The sequence below is a fragment of the Bubalus bubalis genome, chromosome X, assembly GCF_019923935.1.
Source record: "Bubalus bubalis isolate 160015118507 breed Murrah chromosome X, NDDB_SH_1, whole genome shotgun sequence".
NCBI classification, from domain to species: Eukaryota; Metazoa; Chordata; class Mammalia; order Artiodactyla; family Bovidae; genus Bubalus; species Bubalus bubalis.
Window position 1 is genome coordinate 60,189,983 of NC_059181.1, and position 25,624 is coordinate 60,215,606.

The 25,624-nt window shown below is 38.6% G+C and overlaps 1 protein-coding gene across 4 annotated transcripts in view; it reads right to left on the reverse strand.

Annotated features, from left to right (window-relative positions):
- Positions 1–25,624, reverse strand: part of OPHN1 (oligophrenin 1) — a 613,395-nt gene that overhangs the window by 159,733 nt on the left and 428,038 nt on the right. For 3 of the 4 annotated variants that reach the window (XM_044937016.2, XM_044937015.2, XM_006056622.4), the window contains 2 exons: positions 5,699–5,783; positions 342–400 (listed from right to left, as the gene is read on the reverse strand). In XM_044937016.2, coding sequence (XP_044792951.1) covers positions 342–400; positions 5,699–5,783 — 144 coding nt within the window. The remainder of the gene's footprint in view (positions 1–341; positions 401–5,698; positions 5,784–25,624) is intronic. The other variant, XM_025276610.3, reaches the window with a different exon arrangement.

Genomic DNA, 25,624 nt, shown 5'->3' on the forward strand with positions numbered 1-25,624 from the left:
AAACCTGAAACAATAACTATAATGGAACCATTTTACTGTTTCCTGGCAATGTGAGCCAATATGCTTGTTCTGATATAAGGCACATTCAATCAATCAAGTCCTCAGAACTTTTGCATCCCTCAAGTTAGACAGTTTTCTCCAATTTACTCAACTAACACTGATTTATGAAAACTAATACAGCACGTGAGTTAGCAAGTAAGAATATCCTCATTTGACAGTGGACAAAACCTGTATGTTTGTTTTTTCCCTTACTTTCCCTCAAGCAGTCTTCTAGGCTTATTGTTGTAAATATTAGTTAGAAGCCAGGAAAACACAATTAACTAAGTAACATAAATACTTACTGGCAGCAGAGACCAGCTCTTTGTGAAGTCTATAGGTCATGACAGGTTCAGAAAGATTCCTGAAATTAATGAAGACTGTAAGTTCCTTTGGGGAGGGAGTAGTGAGGCCTTAGAATCTCAGTTCTGTGAGAAGCAAAGCTGAAGTTTCTGAGCTCACAGATTGATATGACTATATGCATTTTTGTTCATCTGAAAATTTGTCAGAGGAATCCTCGTTGCTCGTAATTCAACAGAAGAAAGTATGAGCCGAGGCCTCGAGCAGGGTCTCCAACTAGTTCCCCAAAGTGAAAAGAGGCACAAACCAGTCCTGCAAAAAGTGGACCCACTATGATTGATACTGTGAAGTCCTTACAGTTCGTTAGTTCCTCAGTTTCCAAGTTCTTTTACATCTGTCCTGCCATTTGATCCCTCCAAAAATCCTGTGAAGAAGTAATTCAAATCCCTGTTTAATGGAGAAGGAAATTGAGGCTCAGACAGGTTTCTTTATTTAGTCAAAAAATACTGGTTGAGTGACTTCTCTAGTGATCCAGTGGTTAAAACTCTGTAATTCCACTTCAAGGGGCACGAGTTTGACCCCTGGTCAAGGAACTAAGATTCCACATGCTGCGTGGTGTGGTCTATATATATAGACTGAACACCTACTTGTGACTGGCATTGTGCCAGGTATTGGGGATCCAGATGAATTAGACATAGTCTAAACCTTCAAGGAGCTAACAGTCTAGTTGGGGAAAGTATCATATACAAAATTTGCAATGTAAGGTAACAAGTATAATGATAAAAGTGGGTAGTACATGGCCCAGAAGAAGGAAGCAATCCACTAATAATAGTAATAGTAGCAAACTCGTCATTGTTCTAAGTGTTTAACATATATTTACTCATTTAATTCTCATGACAACCCTGTAAGGTAGATACTAATATTATCTTCATTTTTTAGATAAGGAAACTGAGCTTGACAGGGGGGCCTGGCGTGCTGCAATTCATGGGGTCGCAAAGAGTCGGACACGACTGAGCGACTGATCTGATCTGATCTGAAGCCACATAGTAAGTGGCAGAAGTAAGCAGTTTGCCTCAAGGCCATGTTCTTTATCATTATGTTATACTGCTTGCCACTGCTCTTATTGTAGTAATATAGGCAAGAGATAATAAAAGCCTAAGTGAAAATAGTGCCATTAGGGGTAGAGATTAAAGACAGCTCCTTCAACAGTTATAAGGGAGAGATTAATGTTGATGAGGGACAGAGTAATCTGGTTTGGGTACACAAAACCAGAGTAATCTGGTTTGGGACTGAACATATTAGAAATTGATTCAGAGGGAAGTAGAGATGCTATGTCTGAGGGGTTTCTGGGATAGCCAAAGACAGATGTTTATTAGGAAGATGGATGAAGTGCTTTTCCAGATCTAAGAAGCAGGGCTTATTAGAACCATAAGAACGAATACCATGGCTCAAGGAGAGATGGCGAACTGGCAGCTAACAGTTACATGAGGTCTTTCAACATTTCTTTCCAGTCCAGAATAGTGTGTAAAAAAGAAATGGAATTGAATCAGTCATCATAATATGAAAAAAATTGAGTATTTCACATACAAGATCAATATTGTCTGCCTCTATTGAAAAATGGAAAGATCTGTCTATATTGGGCTCCTATGGTTGGTTGTGGGAGTAAAGAATATTGCTGTTTATATATAAACAAAGGGATTGTCATGCAACTAAGGGTTTTATAGGCAACAAGTTTAATATGAAAGTAGTTTAATATGAAAGTAGTCCTTCAGTCATTTTCATATCCTTGTTCCTGTAAATATTTGTATTTTCCATTCCTCCAGTGTAGCAAAATGAGAAGAAAGCCCTGGGAAATACCAGGTAGAAAGTCCATAAAAGAGACTTCTTAAAGTGATCAAAGAGGTGAGAGAAAATCCAAAAGTAATGGATTAACAGAATCCAAAAGAAGAAAAAGTTTCAAGGAGGGCTTGTTAACAGCTTCAAATGCTACGAAGAGATCAAATAAGGTAAAGGCTGACAACTATCCATTGTGTTTAGCATTGAGAATCACTGGTGACCTTGGCAAGAGCAGCTTCATAGATGAGAGGGTGCAAGTCAGATTTGCAGTGGGTTAAAAAGTAAACTCGGAGATTAAAAGTAAAGGTGGGAGTGTGTATTACTTCATACACTGAAGCTAGATTGGGAAGGGCTGAACTATCTCACTAGGTAATTTCATCTAAGCTCCTGCCTCCTGTTGTCATCTGCACTGCTGATGATCCCCAATTTTTTAACTCAAGCCCAGAATTCTCTGAGTTACATTCCTATGTATTTCCTATATATCAGATTGCCTACTTAAAATTCTTGCCCTAGTTTCTATAAAGACACCTAGATTTGACATATCTAAAATCTAATTTGTCATCTCCCTCAAATGAGGTATTTTTTTTAATGTTTCCCAAATCAGTAAATGTATGACCATCATTTGGTTGCATGGGCTGGAAATGTGGAAGTCATTCTTTTATCTCCCTCTCCTCCATCTTCATATCCAAGTTTATTCCCTAAATCTCTTGACTATGCTTATTTCTGTCTATTCCCAATGCTACTCCCTAGTCCCACAGAAGCATCATCTCTTTCCAGGACCACAGCAACAGCTTGCTAACTGGTTTCCACCTCTACTTATTTTGCCTCTCTCTAATCTCATCTTTATATTTTTTCAAAATGCAAATCTCATCATATAACCTCCTGCTTAAAATCTTTCAGTATATTCTCATTCCTTTAAATATATATTCATACTCCAATTCTACAAATATCCTAAAAGGCCTTGAATGATCTGGCCCTACATATCTCTCCCTCCCTCTACACTCAATACTCCACATATACTGGTACATGTAGTTCCTTAAAAGGGTCCTCCTTGTGCTTCAAGGTCTTTGCGTATGAAGTTATTTCTGTCTGGAACTGCCTCCCCCTGCCAGTTGACTCCAAGTTATAATTCAAATCTCAGTTCAAAATGAAAACCAGAATAAATCAGGCTTTCTTATTATATGACTGCATACCACTTTGCAGTTTTCCTTCAGAGCACTTATTACAGTTCATTATATTTGTATAATTGTTTTTTGTCTGTCCATTTCACTGGACTATAACTTTTAAAAAACATGTCTTATTTGTTTTTGGCTGTGCTGAGTCTTCATTGTTGTGTATGGGCTTTGCTGTAGTTGCAGTGTAGGGGCTACTCTTTACTGTCATATCCCTCAAATGTAGTTGCAGCACACAGGGTTAGTTGTGCTGTGGTATATGGTATCTCCCCTGACTAGGGATTGAGTGAGTCAGTGACCCTTGCATTGGCAGGCAGGACCACCAGGGAAGTCCCAACTATGAGCTTTTTAAGGTCATATCTACTCACAACTGTGTACCAACTGCCAGATACTATGCTAGGCACTGAGTAGGTACTCAAGAAATGTTTACTGAATGGTTTAGTGAATGGTGGAATAAATGAATGAATGAAACAAAACACAAGGTTAGAGAGATGTGCAATGTTGGATCATATTTGTTCATGGGGTTCTCAAAGCAAGAGTGCTGAAGTGGTTTGCCATTCCCCTTTCCAGTGGACCACATTTTGCCAGAACTCTCTACTATGACCCATCTGTCTTGGCTGGCCTTACATGGCATGGCTCATAATTTCACTGAGTTACACAAAGCTGTGATCCATGTGATAATTTTGGTTAGTTTTCTGTGGTTAGGGTCTTCCTATTTGTATGCTCAGAGGAAAGAACCCATTAAATGAGAAAGGTTAAAGATACAGAAAAGAAAAGGGATGGTTTTTAGAGTAATTTTCTAGAAATGTTAGAGACAAGGGGTGAATTAGGTATCTAAAACACAGATGAAGCAAGTTCATTTTGAAGATACCAATACAATTTAAAAAAAAAGAAATTGAAAAGGTATTAACTGGCTAGTGCATATTAAAGGCTCATAAGACTCTCAACAATAAATATCTCTTATTGGAGGTGCTGGCCATTCAAAGTCTCAGGTTCATATTTCAAATGGGCTTCACTGCTTATTATGCAATGAGCTGGGAAAGGTAAAATGTGGGAGGGACTTACCCTACATAAATCTTTTAAAAAAGGAACTCCCTTTAAGGAGGCTAGAGACATAGAATCATTTACTTGCACTATTATTATCATCATGAGTCTCCTGAAAGTGTGCATAGCAGATTGCTATGTCTTTACTAAATTACCCAAGCAATTCCAAGAAGGTCACAGCCTATGGGATGTGGAGAACAGGGAAATAAGATGCTCTAATACCAGTGGCTTTACAAGTTAGAGATACTTAGGTTCAAATAATATGAGTTGTGATCATGAATATTACTTAATGAGGGAGAAAGTATGTTGTAATTCTTCATCTGTAAAATAAGTATGGTAACACCTACCTCATAAGATTACTGTGTGAAAAACAATGATATTGTCAACATAAGCAACTAGAACATTGCCCAGCACAGAATAAACCCTCCTAGAACAGTGATTTTCTTCTTTGGCAAATGCAAGAGAAATACTCCTGGAAAGAGCATTCATATTTACTTAAAGTTCTAAGATGATGCAATAGCAGAAGGTCATTTAATAACAATATCTGGGACCCAATCTATTTGGAGTAATGACATTTCTTATATCATAAATAGCTATCTTATTGACTAAAGAGTACAAAAATTGAAAAGACATTTTAGCACATAAAGTATGGTGTATACTATGGGACATAGAAAATGGTAAGAAATGAATGAGTTTAAAAAGTATATATGTCACAAATAATTTTATGCAGTATAAAGTTATACCAATAAACTGTCATTGTGCATCCCCAAATTTTGCTCATGAGTTAATTTTTTCCTACTGCCATCACTTCATTTAGTTCTAACATTTCTTTTTTTCTTTTTCAGTTCTAACTTTTTTATATTTGTATTTTTTGGGGTTTTATTCACATTATTAAAAAAGACATACAAATACACAAATTATGTATGTGTAAATGGAATTTAATGTTTCAAAATTATTATTATCCAACAATACAGGTTAAAAACCTTGAATTTTCCCAACTCCTGAGTTTGCTGGTGAGCCCACTGTGATATCACCTATCTGTGCATAAAGGCAAACCTTCAAATTGGCAAATTTTCTTCAGAAACCCACATTTCAAAAATAATTCTATTATTTTGATGTTTCCCTTGCTTAAATTCCCAATTTAAAAAAAAGCTCCTAATGCACATTTTTCTTTAACAAAAATTCTTTTCATTCTTTTTTCTTTAGCAATTCTATCTAAACCCCCCAAACTGGGATACATTAACTCCATCTCCATCCATCCAAATTCCATCATTTCTGAAAAGCAATGTTCCAAATCATATCAGACATACCTGAGGTAGAATTTCAAGGAGCTGGTGATTGTCTTAATGTCCCAGTCACTATTATGAAAATCAATATCTCCTGGGCATTTAGGATCTATTCAAGAAGAAAAAAAAATGAAAAAAGTTAATTTTTCACAAGATACTAGATTTTACCCCTTTAAAAGAAAAATAAAGTACATTAATTAAAAGATAGTTACTCTAACCAGTTTTCACAAAATGAAAACTTTACAACAAACATGTCTTTGAGGTATCAAAAAATTTCCTTGCATTCCAGTTAAGCATGCAAGGAGCTTGGAAGTCAACTCTTTCATTCACACAAGAAGAAAAAAAAATGGAACAACCTGAAAATCAACTCCTCTTAGCTCCATCAGAGAACTGAGGTCATAGGGCAAGCTGAAGAAACAGACAAGCAGACACAGAAAATCAAAACATATAGGGCATAAGCCCAAGAGCAGAAAAGTCCTTGGAAACCAGTGCAGGACTATGAAAACCTAATCAATGATTGGCAAATTGCTAGAGGCTCACTGTGAACCTCTTAAGTGGCAAAGTCCATAAGTGTTTAGCTTTCATAGGCTTAATTCAAATGCCAACTCATTCCCAAAGTGTCTCTAATTACCCTCGCCTCAATGTTAACATCAGGAACTTATTTTTTTTTTTTATACAAATACTTATTAAGCAGCTACCATGCACCAGACACTAGGTGTATTTGTTCATTCCTCCGTGTTTCCATTGTGTGATGTTCATATCTGCTGTGTTCCACTCTGATTATTTTTTATAAATATCTGTGTTATGAACTGACAGACTCTTTATCTGGCTAGCTTTTAGCACAATCTAGGCATAGAAAAATTTCACTTTTCACTTTCTTGCATTGAAGAAGGAAATGTCAACCCACTCCAGTGTTCTTGCCTGGAGAATCCCAGGGATAGGAGAGCCTGGTGGGCTGCCGTCTATGGGGTCGCACAGAGTCAGACACGACTGAAGCGACTTAGCAGCAGCAGCAGTATGAACAGGCTTGAGAGTTAAAAATTTTAAGCAGGCCCAGTCCTAGAGGACTCCCAAGCTTTTGGGAGTTTTACCTACAGGAGCCTTATCAGATTCTCACAGTGAAGATCTGAGAAAAATTCCATCATGTTACTGTAATTCTGAAAAGTGGATAAGAAAATTAGCCATTTAAAAATATGCATTAAGCATTTCATTTTTCTTAATAAGGCCTACCCTCAAGAGAAACTATTTTACCAGAGCTTAACTGACCTGGGAAAGGGGAAATTCACAACTCCAGAACTGGAATGCCTCCCTGTCTCTTCTAAGGGGGAAAACTGAAACAAAACTGAACAATATTTGTGAAGATCATGAGCCAGAAGCACAGGTTCACTAAAATACTGAGCATTCACCTCAAGGAAACCAGAATTGAAAGAGACACATACACATTGATGTTCACTGAAGCACTGTTTACAATACCTAGGACATGGAAGCAACCTAGATGTCCATCCACAGATGAATGGATAAGTAAGTTGTGGTACATATACACAAAGGACTATTACTAGACTATAAAAAGGAATGCATTTGAGTAAGTTCTAATGAGGTGTATGAACCTGGAGCCTATCATACAGAGTGAAGTAAGTAAGAAAGACAAACACTGATACAGTATATTAATGCATATATATGGAATTTAGAAAGATGGTAATAACAACCTTATATGCAAGACAACAAAAGAGACACAGATGTAAAGAAGAGACTTCTGGACTCTGAGGGAGAAGGTGAGGGTGGGGTGATTTGAGAGAATACAACTGAAACATGTTTATTACCATATGTAAAATACATGACCAGTACAAGTTTGATGCATGAAGCAGGGCACCCAAAGACAGTGCTCTGAGACAACCCAGAGCGATAGGGTAGGAATGGAGGTGGGAGGGGAGTTCAGGATGGGAGGACACATGTATACCTGAGGCTGATTCATATTGATGTATGGCAAAAACTATCACAATACTGTAAAGTAATTATCCTCCAATTAAAATAAATACGGAATGAAGTAGGGCAAAGACTAATAGAGTTTTGCCAATAAAATGCACTAGTCATAGCAAACACCCTCTTCCAACAACACAAGAGAAGACTCTATACATGGACATCACCAGATGGTCAACACTGAAATCAGATTGATTATGTTCTTTGCAGCCAAAGATGGAGAAGCTCTATACAGTCAGCAAAATCAAGACCGGGAGCTGACTGTGGCTCAGATCATGAACTCCTTATTGCCAATTTCAGACTTAAATTGAAGAAAGTAGGGAAAACCACTAGACCATTCAGGTATGACCTAAATCAAATCCCTTATGATTATACAGTGGAAGTGAGAAATAGATTTAAGGGCCTAGATCTGATAGATAGAGTGCCTGATGAACTATGGACAGAGGTTCAAGACACTGTACAGGAGACAGGGATCAAGACCATCCCCATGGAAAAGAAATGCAAAAAAGCAAAATGGCTGTCCGGGGAGGCCTTACAAATAGCTGTGAAAAGAAGAGAAGAGAAAAGCAAAGGCGAAAAGGAAAGATATAAGCATCTGAATGCAGAGTTCCAAAGAATAGCAAGAGATAAGAAAGCCTTCCTCAGTGATCAATGAAAAGAAATATAGGAAAACAACAGAATGGGAAAGACTAGAGATCTCTTCAAGAAAATTAGAGATACCCAAGCAACATATCATGCAAAGATGGGCTCGATGAAGGACAGAAATGGTATGGAACTAACAGAAGCAAAAGATATTAAGAAGAGGTGGCAAGAATACACAGAAGAACTGTACAGAAAAGATATTCATGACCAAGATAATCACGATGGTGTGATCAGTCACCTAGAGCCAGACATCTTGGAATGTGAAGTCAAGTGGGCCTTAGGAAGTATCACTATGAACAAAGCCAGTGGAGGTGATGGAATTCCAGTTGAGCTATTTCAAATCCTGAAAGATGATGCTGTGAAGTGCTGCACTCAATATGCCAGCAAATGTGGAAAACTCAGCAGGGGCCACAGGACTGGAAAAGGTCAGTTTTTATTCCAACCCCAAAGAAAGGCAATGCCAAAGAACGCTCAAACTACTGCACAATTGCACCCATCTCGCATGCTAGTAAAGTAATGCTTTAAATTCTCCAAGCCAGGCTTCAGCAATTCGTGAACCATGAACTTCCAGATGTTCAAGCTGGTTTTAGAAAAGGCAGAGGAACCAGAGATCAAATTGCCAACATCTGCTGGATCATGGAAAAAGCAAGAGAGTTCCAGAAAAACATCTATTTCTGCTTTATTGACCATGCAAAAGCCTTTGACTGTGTGGATCACAAGAAACTGTGGAAAATTCTGAAGGAGATGGGAATACCAGAGCACCATATCTGCCTCTTGAGAAACCTATATGCAGGTCAGAAAGCAACAGTTAGAACTGGCCATGGAACAACAGACTGGTTCCAAATAAGAAAAGGAGTACGTCAAGGCTGTATATTGTCACTCTGCTTATTGAACTTATATGCAGAGTACATCATGAGAAACGCTGGGCTGGAAGAAGCACAAGCTGGAATCAAGATTGCTGGGAGAAATATCAATAACCTCAGATATGCAGATGATACCACCCTTATGGCAGAAAGTGAAGAGGAACTAAAAAGCCTCTTGATGAAAGTGAAAGAGGAGAGTTGAAAAGTTGATGTAAAGCTCAACATTCAGAAAACGAAGATCATGGCATCTGGCCCCATCACTTAATGGGAAATAGGTGGGGAAACAGTGTCAGACTTTATTTTTGGGGGCTCCAAAATCACTGTAGATGGTGATTGCAGCCATGAAATTAAAAGATACTGACTCCTTAGAAGGAAAGTTATGACCAACATAGACAGTATATTAAAAAGCATAGACATTACTTTGCCAACAAAGTTATGTCTAGTCAAGGCTATGGTTTTTACAGTTGTCATGTATGGATGTGAAAGTTGGACTATAAAGAAAGCTGAGCACCAAAGAACTGATGCTTTTGAACTGTGATGTTGGAGAAGACTCTTGAGAGTCCCTTGGACTGCAAGGAGATCCAACCAGTCCATCCTAAAGGAGATCAGTCCTGGGTGTTCATTGGAAGAACTGATGTTGAAGCTGAAACTCCAATAGTTTGGCCACCTGATGCGAAGAGCTGACTCATTTGAAAAGACCCTGATGCTGGGAAAGATTGCGGGTGGGAAGAGAAGGGGATGACAGAGGATGAGATGGTTGGATGGCATCACCATCTTGATGGACATGGGTTTGGGTGGACTCTGGGAGTTGGTGATGGACAGGGAGGCCTGGCATGCTGCAGTTCATGGGGTCACAAAGAGTCGGACATGACTGAGCAAATGAACTGACTTCTCCTGGTCACCTCTGTCTCCTTCCTCCCTCTTCTCTATGTAACTCTATGAACCTCTCTGGGTGTTCCAGGCTGTGGAGAGCACATAGGGGTTTGATTACTGTCTAGACTGCTCTCTTGCCTTTTGATTCCCTCTCTTCTCCTCCTGATCACCTATATCTCCCTCCTCCCTCTTCTCTTCTCCATGTAACTCAGCAAACCTTTCTGGGTGTCCCTCATTGTGGAGAATCTTTTCTCCATTAACCTATATGTTTTGTCATCAGTGCTGCATAGATGGAGAAGTCTTGAGGCTATGGTAAGAATAAGACTGAAAACCAGAGGCAGGAGGCTTAAGTCCAAAACCTGAGAACACCAGAGAACTCCTGACTCCAGGGAACATTAATTAATAACAGCACATCCAAAAGCCTCCATACCTACACTGAAACCAAGCTCCACCCAAGATCCAACAAGTTCCAGAGCAAGACATACCATGCAAAGTCTCCAACATCTCAGGAACATAGCCCTGAGCTTATATATACAGGCTGCCCAAAGTCACAACAAACCCATAGACATCTCAAAACTCACTACTGGACACTTCATTGCACTCCAGAGAGAAGAAATCCAGCTCCACCCACTAGAACACCGACACAAGCTTCCCTAACCAGGAAAGCTTGACAAGCTATTCGTCCAACCACACCCATAGAAAGGAACCTCCAAAATAAAGAGGAACCACAAACTGCCAGAATACAGAAAGGCCACCCCAAACACAGCAATCTAAACAAAATGAAAAGGCAAAGAAATACTCAGCAGGTAAAGGAACAGGATAAATGCCTACCAAACCAAACAAAAGAGGAGGAGATAGACAGTCTACCTGAAAAGAATTCAGAATACTGATAGTAAAAATGATCCAAAATTTTGAAAACAAAATGGAGTTACAGATAAATGGCCTGGAGACAAGGACTGAGAAGATGCAAGAAATGTTTTACAAGGACCTAGAAGAAATAAAAGAGGCAATCAATAATCAGTAATGAAATAAATGAGATAAAAAATACTCTAGAGGGAACCAACAGGAGAATAACTGAGGCAGAAGATAGGATAAGTGAGGTAGAAGATAGAATAGTGGAAATAAATGAAGCAGAGAGGAAAAAAGAAAAAACAATTAAAAGAAATGAAGACAACCTCAGAGACCTCTGGGACAATGTCAAATGCCCCAACATTCCAATCATAGGAGTCCCAAAAGAAGAAGACAAAGAGAAAGGCCATGAGAAAATACTTGAGGTGATAATAGTTGAAAACTTCCCTAAAATGGGGAAGGAAATAGTCACCCAAGTCCAAGAAACCCAGAGAGTCCCAAACAGGATAAACTCAAGGTGAAACACGCCAAGAAACATATTAATCAAATTAACAAAGATCAAACACAAAGAATAAATATTAAAAGCAGCAAGGGAAAAACAACAAATGACACACAACGGGATTCCCATAAGGATAACAGCTGATATTTCAATAGAAACTCTTCAGGCCAGAAGGGAATGGCAGAACATATTTAAAGTGATGAAAGAAAAAAACCTAAAACCCAGATTACTGTACCCAGAAAGGATCTCATTCAAATATGAAGGAGAAATCAAATGCTTTACAGTGAAGCAAAAGCTGAGAGAATTCAGCACCACCAAACCAGCTCTTCAACAAATGCTAAACGATCTCTAGAAAGGAAACACAGAAAAGGTGTATAAACTTGACCCCAAAACATGGAAGTAAATAGCGACAGGATCATACTTATCAGTAATTACCTTAATTGTAAATGGGTTGACTGCCCCAACCAAAAGACAAAGACTGGATGAATGGATGGAAAAAAAAAAAAAAGACCCCTATATATGCTGTCTACAAGAGACCACCTGAAAACAATGGACACATACAGACTGAAAATGAAAGGCTGGAAAAAGATATTGCATGCAAATGGAGACCAAAAGAAAGCAGGAGTAGCAATACTCATATCAGATAAAATAGACTTTGAAATAAAAGCTGTGAAAAGAGACAAAGAAGGACACTACATAATGGTCAAAGGATCACTCCAAAAGAAGATATAAGAATTATAAATATATATGTACCCAACACAGGAGCACTGCAATATGTAAGGCAAATGCTAACAAGTATGAAAGGGGAAATTAAGAATAACACAGTAATAGTGGCAGACTTTAATACCCCTATGGATAGATATCCACACCTATGGATAGATCAATTAAACAGAAAATTAGCAAAGAAACATAAACTTTAAATGATACAATGGACCAGTTAAACCTAATTTATATCTATAGGACATTTCATCCTAAAACAATGAATTTGACCTTTTTCTCAAGTGCACACGAAACCTTCTCCAGGATAGATCACATCCTGGGCCATAAATCTAGCCATGGTAAATTCAAAACAATTGAAATCATCCCAAGCACCTTTTTGCTGATCAGAATGCAGTAAGATTAGATGTCAATTACAGGAGAAAAACTATTAAAAATTCCAACCTATGGAGGCTGAACAACATGCTGCTGAATAACCAACAAATCACAGAAGAAATAAAAAAAGAAATCAAAATATGCATAGAAATGAATGAAAATGAAAACACAACAACCCAAAACCTATGGGACACTGTAAAAGCAGTGCTAAGAGGAAGGTTCATAGCAATACAGGCTTACCTCAAGAAACAAGAAAAAAGGTAAATAACCTAACTCTACACTTAAAGCAACTAGAAAAGGAAGAAATGAAGAACCCCAAGGTTAGTAGAAGGAAAGAAATCTTTAAAATTAGGGCAGAAATAAATGCAAAAGAAACAAAAGAGACCATAGCAATAATCAACAAAGCCAAAAGCTGGTTCTTTGAGAAGATAAATAAAATTGACAAAACGTGAGGCAGACTCATCAAGAAACAAAGGGAGAAGATTCAAATCAGGAAAATTAGAAATGAAAATGGAGAAATTACAACAGACAACACAGAAATACAAATCATCATAAGAGACTACTATCAGCAACTATAGGCCAATAAAATGGACAACTTGGAAGAAATGTACAAATTCTTAGAAAGGTATAACTTTCCAAAACTGAGCCAGGAAGAAATAGAAAATCTTAACAGACCCATCACAAGCAGAGAAATCGAAACTGCAATGAGAAATCTTCCAGCAAGCAAAAGCCCAGGACCAGATGGCTTCATGCCTGAATTCTACCAAAAATTTAGAGAAGAGCTAACACATATCCTACACAAACTCTTTCAGAAAATTGCAGAGGAAGATAAACTTCCAAACTCATTCTATGAGGCCACCATCACCCTAATACCAAAACTAGACAAACATGCAACACACACACACACACACACACACACTAAAGGCCAATATCACTGGTGAACATAGATGCAAAAATCCTTAAAAAAATTGTAGCAAACAGGATCCAACAACATATTAAAAAGATCATACATCACGACCAAGTGGGCTCTATCCCAGGGATGCAAGGATTATTCAATATCCGCAAATAAATCAATGTAATACACCACATTAACAAATTGAAAGATAAAAGCGATATGATTATCTCAATAGATGCAGAGAAAGCCTTTGACAAAATTCAACATCCATTTATGATAAAAACCCTCCAGAAAGCAGGAATAGAAGGAACATACCTCAACATAATAAAGGCTATATATGACAAACCCACATCAAACATCCTCAATGGTGAAAAATTGAAAGCATTTCCCCTAAAGTCAGGAACAAGACAAGGGTGCCCACTCTCACCACTTCTATTCAACATAGTTTTGGAAGTTTTAGCCACAGCAATCAGAGAAGAAAAAGAAACAAAAGTAATCCAGATTGGAAATGAAGAAGTAAAACTCTCACTGTTTGCAGATGACATGATCCTCTACATAGAAAACCCTTAAGACTCTACCAGAAAATTACTAGAGCTAATCAATGAATATAGTAAAGTTGCAGGATATAAAATTGACACACAGAAATCTCTTGCATTCCTATATACTAACAATGAGAAAAGAGAAAGAGAAATTAAGGAAACAATTCCATTCACCATTGCAATGAAAAGAATATTTAGGAATAAATTGACCTAAAGAAACAAAAGACCTATATGTAGAAAACTATAAAACAGTGATTAAAGAAATCAAAGAGGACACAAATAGATGGAGAAATATACCATGTTCATGGACTGGAAGAATTGATATAGTGAAAATGAATATACTACCTAAAGCAATCTATAGATTCAATGCAATCCCTATTAAGCTACCAACAGTATTTTTCACAGAGCTAGAACAAATAATTTCACAATTTGTATGGAAATAAAAAAACCTCTAATAGCCAAAGCAATCCTGAGAAAGAAGAATGGACCTGGAGGAATCAACCTGCCTGACTTTAGGCTATACTACAAAGCCTCAGTTATCAAGACAATATGGTACTGGCACAAAGACAGAAATATAGATCAATGGAACAAAATAGAAAGCCCAGAGATAAATACATGCACCAATGGAGAAGGCAGTGGCACCCCACTCCAGTACTCTTGCCTGGAAAATCCCATGGATGGAGGAGCCTGGTAGGCTGCAGTCCATGGGGTCGCTAAGAGTTGGACACGACTGAGCGACTTCACTTTCACTTTTCACTTTCATGCATTGGAGAAGGAAATGGCAACCCACTCCAATTTTCTTGCTTGGAGAATCCCAGGTATGGGGGAGCCTGGTGGACTGCCATCTATGGGGTCGCAGAGAGTTGGACACGACTGAAGTGACTTAGCAGCAGCAGCAGCATGGACACCTTATATTTGACAAAGGAGGCAAGAATATACAATGGAAAAAAAGACAATCTCTTTAACAAGTGGTGCTGGGAAAACTGGTCAACCACTTGTAAAAGAATGAAACTAGAACACTTTCTAACACCACACACAAAAATAAACTCAAAATGGATTAAAGATCTAAACGTAAGCCCAGAAACTATAAAACTCCTAGAGGAAAAGTTAGGCAAACACTCTCTGACATAAACCACAGCAGGATCCTCTACGACCCACCTCCCAGAGTAATGGAAATAAAAGCAAAAATAAACAAATGGGACCTAATTAAACTTAAAAGTTTTTGCACAGTGAAGGAAACTATAAGCAAGGTGATAAGAAAGCCTTCAGAATGGGAGAAAATAGTAGCAAATGAAGCAATTGACAAGGAATTAGTCTCAAAAATATACAAGCAGCTCCTGCAGCTCAATTCCAGAAAAATAAAAGACCCAATCAAAAAAAAAATGGGCCAAAGAACTAAATAGACATTTCTTCAAAGAAGACATAAAGATGGCTAACAAACACACTGACAAGATGCTCAACATCACTCATTATCAGAGAAATGCAAATCAAAACCACAATGAGGTACCATCTCACGCCAGTCAGAACGGCTGCTATCCAAAAGTCTATAAACAATAAATGCTGGAGAGGGTGCGGCAAAAAAGGTGAAACCGTCTTACACTGTTGGTGGGAATGCAAACTAGTACAGCCACTATGGAGAATGATGTGGAGATTCCTTAAAAAGCTGGAAATAGAACTGCCATATGACCCAGCAATCCCACTGCTGGGCCTACACAGAATTGAAAGAGACACGTGTATCCCAATGTTCATCACAGCACTGTTTAAAATAGCCAGAACATGGAAGTAACCTAGATGTCCATCAGCAGATGAATGGATAAGAAAGTTGTGGTACATATACACCATGGAATATTACTCAGCTATTAAAAAGAATGCATTTGAATCAGTTCTAATGAGGTGGATGAAACTGGAGCCTGTTATACAGGGTGAGGTAATTCAGATCAAAATGGGAAACAGTGGAAACACTGTCAGAGTTTATTTTTCTGGGCTCCAAAATCACTACAGATGGTGACTGCAGCCATGAAATTAAAAGACACTTACTCCTTGGAAGGAAAGTTATGACCAACCTAGATAGCATATTCAAAAGTAGAGACATTACTTTGCCAACAAAGGTTCGTCTAATCAACGCTATGGTTTTTCCTATGGTCATGTATGGATGTGAGAGTTGGACTGTGAAGAAGGCTGAGTGCCAAAGAATTGATGCTTTTGAACTGTGGTGTTGGAGACACCTTGAGAGTCCTTTGGACTGCAAGGAGATCCAACCAGTCCATTCTGAAGGAGATCAGCCCTGGGATTTCTTTGGAAGGAATGATGCTAATGCTGAAACTCCAGTACTTTGGCCACCTCATGCAAAGAGTTGACTCATTGGAAAAGACCCTGATGCTGGGAGGGATTGGGGGCAGGAGGAGAAGGGGATGACAGAGGATGAGATGGCTGGATGGCATCACTGACTCAATGGACCTGAGTCTGAGTGAACTCCGGGAGTTGGTGATGGACAGGAAGGCCTGGCGTGCTGCGATTCATGGGGTCGCAAAGAGTCAGACACGACTGAGTGACTGATCTGATCTGATCTGATCTGATGGAATTTAGAAAGATGATAACCATGACCCTATATGCGAGACAGCAAAAGAGGCACAGATGTAAAGAACAGACTGTTGGCCTCTGTGGGAGAAGGCGACAGTGGGATGATTTGAGGGGGAAGTATTGAAACATGTATATTATAATATGTGAAATAGATCGCCAGTCCAGGTTTGATGCATGAGTCAGGGTGCTCAGTGCTGGTACACTGGGATGACCCTGAGAGATGGGATGTGGAGGGAGGTGGGAAGGAGGTTCAGCATGGGGAAAACATGTATACCCATGGCTGATTCATGTGAATGTATGGCAAAACCACAATAGTGTAAAGTAATTAGCCTCCAATATAAATAAAAATTTTAAAATACTGAGGGTTGATTGCCTTTAAAATTGACTTGTTTCATCTCCTTCCTGTCCAAGGGACTCTTAATAGTCTTCTCCAGCATCACAGTTCAAAAGCATCAATTCTTCAGCACTCAGCCTTCTTTATGGTCCAACTCTTATATGGGTACCTGACTACTGCAAAAACCATAGCTTTGACTATACGGACCTTTGTTGACAAAGTGATATCTGTGCTTTTAAATACACTGTCTAGGTTTGTCTTAGCTTTCCTTCCAAGGGGCACTTGTCTTTTAATCTCATGGCTGCAGTCATCGTCCACAGTGATTTTGGAGCCTAATAAAAGAAAACCTTTCACGGCTTCCAGGATCAGCATGGGGAACACATGTACACCCATGGCCAATTCATGTCAATGTATGGCAAAAGCCACTACAATATTTTAAAGTAATTTGCCTCCAATTAAAACAATAAATTAAAAGAAATAAAAGCCAAAAACAAAAAAAACACTAAAAGACACACACACCAAAAAAAAAAAAAAAAAAACCTTAAGAAACACAGAAAACATCAGAATCAGATATGGTAGACACTTTAGAATTATCAAACTGGGAATTTAAATAACTATGATTAGTACACTAAGGATCATAATGAATAAGGTGGATAACATAAAACAATGAATTGGATTAATGTAAGTGGAGAGATATAAACTTTAAGAAAGAATCAAAAGGAAATTTTAGAAATCAAAAACACCATAACAGAAATGAAGAATTTCACTGATGGACATGGTTGAGAAAATAATCAGTGAACCTGAAGAAATGTCAGTAGGAACTTCTGAAACAAAAAGGGATAGAGAAAGATATACCATACAAACATTAATGAATAAAAAACTGAGGTAGCTCCATTCATTTCAAATAAAGCAGATTAAGGAAAATTATCAGGGATAAAGAGGGTCATAAACAGAAGGATTATTTCTCCAAGAATACTGTGTGTATATACATAAAGTCACCCAGTTGTGTCGAATTCTTTGTAACCCCATGGACAGTAGCCTGTCAACCTCCTCTATCCATGGGATTTTCCAGGCAAGAATACTGGATTGGGGAGCCATTTCCTTTTCCAGGGGATCTTTTTGACCCAGGAATTGAACCTGCATCTCTTACATCTCCTGTATAGGCAGATGGGTTCTTTACCGCTGCACCTCCTGGGAAGGAGACCCAGGTTTGATCCCTGGATCAGGAAGATTCACTGGAGAAGGAAATGGCAATACACTTCAGTATTCTTGCCTGGGAAACCACTTGGATAGAGAAGCCTGGCAGACTATAGTCCATGAGGGTACAAAAGAGTCAGACATGACTTAGTGACTAAACAAAAACAAAACTATATATATATATACACAACTATAAATATATATGTATATATATTATATATATATACATATATATTCACATACACAACAAGGATATATCCAACAAGGATAATATATATCTCTTATATAATATTTTTATATTCAAAATATAAAATAAATCATACATTTGACTTTAAAAAGAGCAACAACTCAATTTAAAAAATGACAGAGGACATGAATAGAGATTTTTCCAAAGACGATATACAGATAGCCACAGGCACATGAAAAGATGTTCAACATCACTGATCATTATGGAAATGCAACTCAAATGAGCTACAATGAGCTAACACCACAAATGGCTATTACCAAAAAGACAAGAAATAACAAGTGTTGGTGAAGATAAGGAGTAAACAACCCTCATTCACTGTTGGTAGAAATGTATACTAGTGTAGGCCCTAGAAAACAGTATGGGGATCCCCTAAAAAATTGAAAAACTACCATACAATCCAGAAATTCCACTCTGAATATTTATGTGGAGAAAATGAAAATACTAATTCAAAAAGATATATGGATCATATGTGTAGCTTTATTTACAATAGCCAAGATATGGAGGTTCAACCTAAGTGTCTATAGATAGTTGAATGGATAAAGAATAAGTGGTATATATACACAGTGAAATACTACTCAGCCATAAAAAGAATGAAATCTTGCTATTTGTCACAACTTGGATGGACCTAGAGGGTATTATGTTAAGTGATATAAGTCAGACAAAGAAAGACAAATACTATATGATTTCACTTATATGTGGAATAAAAATAAAAACAAATGGAACAATATAACCAAACAAAGAGGTTATTTATCAGTGGAGTAGTAGTTGAGGGGAGGAGAGAAATAGGTGAGGGAGATTAAACTGCCAGATACATTATGAAATGTATAGTATGGGGAATATAGTCAATAATTATATAATATCTTTGTAAGCTGACAGATGAAGACTATAATTATCTGGTTATCACTTTGAAATGTAAACAAATATCAAATTACTCTTTTGTGTACCAGGAACTAATACAGTGTTGTAGGTCAACTGTACTTCGAAAACACATACATTCAGAGAAAAGGAGATCAGCCTTGTCGTCACCAGAGACAGGGGATGGGGGAAACGGGGAACTAGATGAAGGTGGTCAAAGCTATAAACATCTAGTTAGAAGATCAATAAGTACTCAATATGTAATTTACAACATGACAAAGGTAATTAACTCTGCTGTATACTATATATGAAAGTTGTTACGAGAGTAAATTTTATTTTCTACTTCTTTTACGCCTTATTTATATAAGACTATGCATTTTCACTAAGCTTATTGTGGTAATCATTTCATGATATGCTGCTGCTGCTGCTAAGTCGCTTCAGTCCTGTCCGACTCTGTGCGACCCCATAGAGGGCAGCCCATCGGGCTCCGCTGTCCCTGGGATTCTCCAGGCAAGAACACTGGAGTGGGTTGCCATTTCCTTCTCCAATGCATGAAAGTGAAAAGTGAAAGTGAAATCGCTCAGTCGTGTCCGACTCTTTGCGATCCCATGGACTGCAGCCCACCAGGCTCCTCTGTACATGGGATTTTCCAGGCAAGAGTACTGGAGTGGGGTGCCATTGCCTTCTCCGATTTCATGATATAAGTAAGTCAAATCAGACTTCCCAGGTGGTGCAAGTGGTAAAGAACCTGCCTGCCAATGCAGGAGACATAAGAGATGCAAGTTCATTCCCTGGGTCAAGAAGATCCCCTGGAAGAAGCCATGGCAACCCATGCCAGTATGCTTGCAAGGAGAATCCCATGGATACACGAGCTTGGCAGACTACACTCCATGGGGTCGCAAAAGAGTGGGACATAACTGAAGTGACTGAGCATGTAAGTTAAATCATTATTCTGTATACCTTAAACTTCATTTCAGTCATTCAGTCATGTCAGACTCTTTGTGCCCCATGGAATGCAGCACGTCAGGCTTCCCTGTCCATCACCAACTCCCAGAGCTTGCTCAAACTCATGTCCATTGCGTCAGTGATGCCATTCAACCATCTCATCCTCTGTCATCCTCCTCTCCTGCCTTCAGTCTTTCCCAACATCAGGATCTTTTCCAATTAGTCAGTTCTTCACATTAGGTGGCCAAAGTATAGGAGTTACAGCTTCAGCATCAGTCCTCCCAATGAATATTCAGGACTGATTTCTTTTAGGATGGACTGGTTGGATCTCCTTGCAGTCCAAGTGACTCTCAAGAACCTTCTCCAATACCACAGTTCAAAAACATCAATTCATCGGCACTCAGGTTTCTTTATGGTCCAACTCTCACATCCATACATGACTACTGGAAAAACCATAGCTTTGACTAGACAGACCTTTGTCAGTAATGTCTCTGTCTTTTAATATGCTAGCTAGGTTTGTCATAGCTTTTCTTCCAAGGAGCAGCATCTCTTAATTTCATGGCTACAGTCACCATCTGCAGTGATTTTGGAGCCCAAGAAAATAAAGTCTCTCACTGTTTCCATTGCTCCCCCATCTATTTACTATGAAGTGATGGGACTGGATGCCATGATCTCTGTTCTTTGAATGCTGAGTTTTAAGCCAGGTTTTTCACTCTCTTCTTTCACTTTCACCAACAGGTTCTTTAGTGCCTCTTCACTTTCTGTCATAAGGGTGGTGTCATCTGCATATCTGAGCTTATTGATATTTCTCCCGGCAATCTTTATTCAAGCTTGTGCTTCATACAGTCTGGCATATCGCATGATATACTCTGCATATAAGTTAAATAAGCAAGATGACAATATACAGCCTTGATGTACTTCTTTCCCAATTTTGAACTAGTCTGTTGTTCCATGTCCAGTTCTAACTGTTGCTTCTTGACATGCATACAGATTTATCAGGAAGCAGGTAAGGTGGTCTGGTATTCCCATCTGTTTAGAATTTTCCACAGTTTGTTATGATACACAAAGTCAAAAGATTTAGCATTGTCAATAAAGCAGAAGTATATGTTTTTCTGGAATTCTCTTGCTTTTTCTATGATCCAATATATGCTGGCAATTTGATCTCTTCTTCTTCTGCCTTTTCTAAATCCAGCCTGAACTGATTAAGTTATCAGTAATGTATTGTTGAAGCCTAACCTGGAGATTTTTGAGCATTACTTTACTAGCATGTGAGATGAGTGCAATTCTGCAGTAGCTTGAACATTTTTTGGCATTGCCTTTCTTTAGAATTGGAATGAAAATTGACCTATTCCAATTCTATGGTTGCTGCTGCATTTTCTAAATTGGCTGGCATATTGAATGCAACACTTTCACAGCATCATCTTTTAGGATTTGAAATAGCTCAGCTGGAATTTCATCACCTCCACTAGCTTTGTTCATAGTAATGTTTCCTAACGTAAATTGACTTCACACTCCAGTATATCAGACTCTGGGTGAGTGATCACACCTTCATGGTTATCTGGGTCATTAAGATCTTTTTTGTATAGTTCTTTTGTGTATTTTTGCCACCTTTTCTAAATATCTTCTGCTTCTGTTAGGTCCATACCATTTATGTCTTTTATTGTGCCCATCTTTGCATGAAATATCCCCTTGATATCTCTAATTTTCTTAAAGAAATCTCTCGCCTTTCCCATTCTATTGTTTTCCTGTATTCTCTGCATTGATCCCTGAGGAAGGCTTTCTTATCTCTCCTTGCTCTTTCTTGGAACTCTGTATTCAGTTAGGTATATCTTTCCTTTTCTCCTGTCTTTTGCTTCTCTTCTTTTCTCAGATAATTGTAAGGCCTCCTCAGACAACCATTTGCCTTGTTGCATTTCTTCTTCTTGGGGATGGTTTTGATCACCACCTCCTGTACAATGATACGAACCTCTGTCCATAGATCTTCAGGCACTCTGTCTATCAGATCTAATCCCTTGAATCTATTTCTCACTTCCACTGTATAATCATAAGGGATTTGATTTAGGTCACACCTGAATGGCCTAGTGGTTTTCCCTACTTTCTTCAATTTATGTCTGAATTTTCAAAAAGGAGTTCATGATCTGAGCCACAGTCAGCTCCTGGTCTTGATTTTGCTGACTCCATAGAGCTTTTCCATCTTCAGCTGCAAAGAATATGATCAGTCTGATTTCTGTATTGATCATCTGGTTTTGTCCACGTGTAGAGTTGTCTCTTGTGTTGTTGGAAGAGGGTGTTTGCTACGACCAGTGCATTCTCTTGGCGAGACTCTGTTAGCCTTTGCCCGGCTTCATTTTTTACTCCAAGGCCAAAGTTGCCTGTTACTCCAGGTATCTCTTGACTTCCTAATTTTTCATTCCAGTTCCCTATGATGAAAAAGAACCTTTTTTGGTGTTAGTTCTAGAAGTTCTTGTAGATCTTCATAGAACCATTCAACTTCAGTTTCTTCAGCATTAGTGGTTGGTGGATAGACTTGTATTATGTGATATTGAATGTCTTGTCTTGGAAACGAACAGAGATCATTCTGTAATTTTTGAGATTGCATCCAAGTACTGCATTTTAGACTCTTTTGTTGACTATGAGGGCTACTCCACTTCTTCTAAGGGATTCTTGCCAAACAGTAGTAAATATAATGGTTATCTGAATTAAATTAACCCATTCTGGTCCATTTTAGTTCATGGATTCCTAAAATGTGGATATTCACTCTTGTCATCTCTATTTGACCACTTCCAATTTACCTTGATTCATGGACCTAACATTCCAGGTTCCTATACAATACTGTTCTTTTCAGCATTGGACTTTACTTCCAGCACCAGTCACATCCACAAACTGGACATTGTTTTCACTTTGTCTCAGCCTCTTCATTCTTTCTGGAGCTATTTCTCCTCTGTTCTCCAGTAGCATATTGGGCACCTATGAACCTGGGGAGTTTATCTTTCAGTGTCCTATCTTTTTGCCTTTTTATACTGTTCATGGGGTTCTCAAAGCAAGAATACAGAAGTAGTTTGCCATTCCTTTCTCCAGTGGACCATGTTTTGTCTGAACTCTCCACCATGACCCCTCCATCTTGGATGACCCTACATGGCATGGCTCATAGTTTAAGTGAGTTAGACAAAGCTGTGATCCAAGTGATCAGTTGGGTTAGTTTTCTGTAATTGTGGTTTCCATTTTGTTTGCCCTCTGATGGATAATAAGAGGCTTGTGGAAGCTTTCTTATGGGAAAGGTTGGCTGTGGGGGAATCTTGGTCTTGCTTTGATCCAATTTTCTGTTGATGTGTGGGGCTGTGTTCCCTCCCTATAGTTTGGCCTCAGGCCAAGTTACTGTAGGGGTAGTGGTGCTACTCTCGATCTCCTTCAAAAGGACTCATGCCAGGATGTTGTATTCAGTGTCTCTGACTTCATGGCAGGCCATGTTGACCCACGTCTCCATTGGAGATTCCTGGACACTCACAGGCAAGTCTGGCTCAGTCTCTTGTGGAGTTACTGCTACTTTCTCCTGGGTCCTGGTGCATACAAGGTTTTGTATGAGACCTCCAAGAGTCTGTTCTTCCAGTCCTGTGAAAGTTCTGTAATCAAACTGCAATGGCCTTTAAAGTCAAATTCCCTGGGGGTTCTCAGCCCCTATGCTGGATCCCTATAGGGAATATCTATTGTGGGATATCTAATAGGGAAATCTATTGTGGGCCCTAGAACTCTTGCAACAGTGCATGAACTTCTTTGGTATAATTGTTCCCCAGTTTGTGGGTTATCTGCTCGGTGGCACTATGGTGGGACTTACAGACTGTGCCTCCCAGGTCTGCTGCAGCCAGAGCCCCTGTTTCCACAGAAGGCCCCTGCTCACCCATATCTCTTCAGGAAACACCCAAACACTCAAAGTCAATTATATTTCAATAAAAATGGAAGGAAAAAGTTATTTTTGAATTGAGATATCATTTACATATCAAATAGACGCCATATTTTGAACAATTAGTGCAAATTATAATGTAAAATACCTCATTTATAATTTATTATATTACACATTAAATTGATAATATTCTTAATATATCAGGTTAAATAAAAATTTATGATTTTAAAAATGTCTAAGTTGAATGTCTCAGCTACATATCATCTAAATCAGATATGGGTAAGATAATTCATCCTGAGGCAATGTGCTCCCCAGCTGGCAACCTGTGAAAACAAGTTAGATGCTTCCAAAATAGATATGGGACAGGCATAGAACAAATACTCTCACTCTAAAAGATAGAAATAGAAAAATTGAAAGGGGTACTAGTATTGATGAAGTCCCAAATCTTAAGGCCAGTTTGAGTGGGGAGTCTGCCTTCTAGACATATTTGGTAGTGGTCAGGTCCCCAAGGCTTTGGACAGCCCTGCTCCCATGGTTTGTGTGGCACAGCCTATTCAGCAGCTCTCTTGGGTTAGAGTTCAGGGCAGGTGACTCTCCAAGGCTGGAACTGCATACATGTGGCATTATAAGACTGGGGTAATGGAGGCAGCCCCAACCCCACAGCACCACGGCACATTGCACCAGTGGGGGCAATCTGTGGTGGCCATACCTTCACAATAGTCCTTTGACTCCATCCACCAACATGCATGTGGAAGTAGTCATATCTCCATAGGTCTTGCACTCTGCATGCTAGCACCTGCATTGGTGCCCACAAAGTTTAGTGCCTGTGCCCTCCAGAGGGGCAACCACTTCAAGCCTGTGCCTATGCTTCTCCTGATATAACCCTTTTCTCTCAGAAGGGTGTCTGGCATATAGTAGGTAAGCTTCATCCTTTTGCACTAAATAAAGGCAAAAGATTCCTGGCTACAGAATCAACACTTCAGTTGTTTGAACGAAAATATATTCTTATATAAATTGGTAACCAGTATATTCTGAAGCTTACTGCAGCTTTATTCATGTAAAATCTTGGCCCTGTCCAAGACCTGTCCATTCTCAGTGTAAGTAAAGTGACCACCGATTTAGCCATGTGCCTATTCAGGCTCCTTAATTTTCATAAGAATCTATCAATCCCAATTTCATCTCACTTGATTGTAAAGCATGTGCATCTGCATGTAACTGACATGGTTATGGTTATGATTTCTGCATTCCAATTAATTCTCAGAGAATGACAATTTCAGCTTTCTATCAGCTAATTTTTATACATAACTTTGTGACAAGGTAGTATTTACAGAGAATTATTAGAGAAACATGCAGTCAAGATACTCAAGTGACTGAAATTTTCCTTTCTACCCAAACTACCCTGTAAATCTGTGGATAACCACAGCAGTCATTGTTGGAGTAATTCTTCTGTTTTCTACTCATTTGGACCTGAAAGTTTTGAGCAAGAATTTAAACCAATATCTTACAAACCCAAATTTGACTCCTCCATGTCTATAATGCAATCAAAGCAACAAACTGAAAAGTTATTAGATCTAGGAAAAGCCAATGTAGTTCAAAAGAAGGGAGGCACTTTGAAGAATCAGAATACAGGGATTCCTCTGAAAAAAATTTATTATAAGATATAGA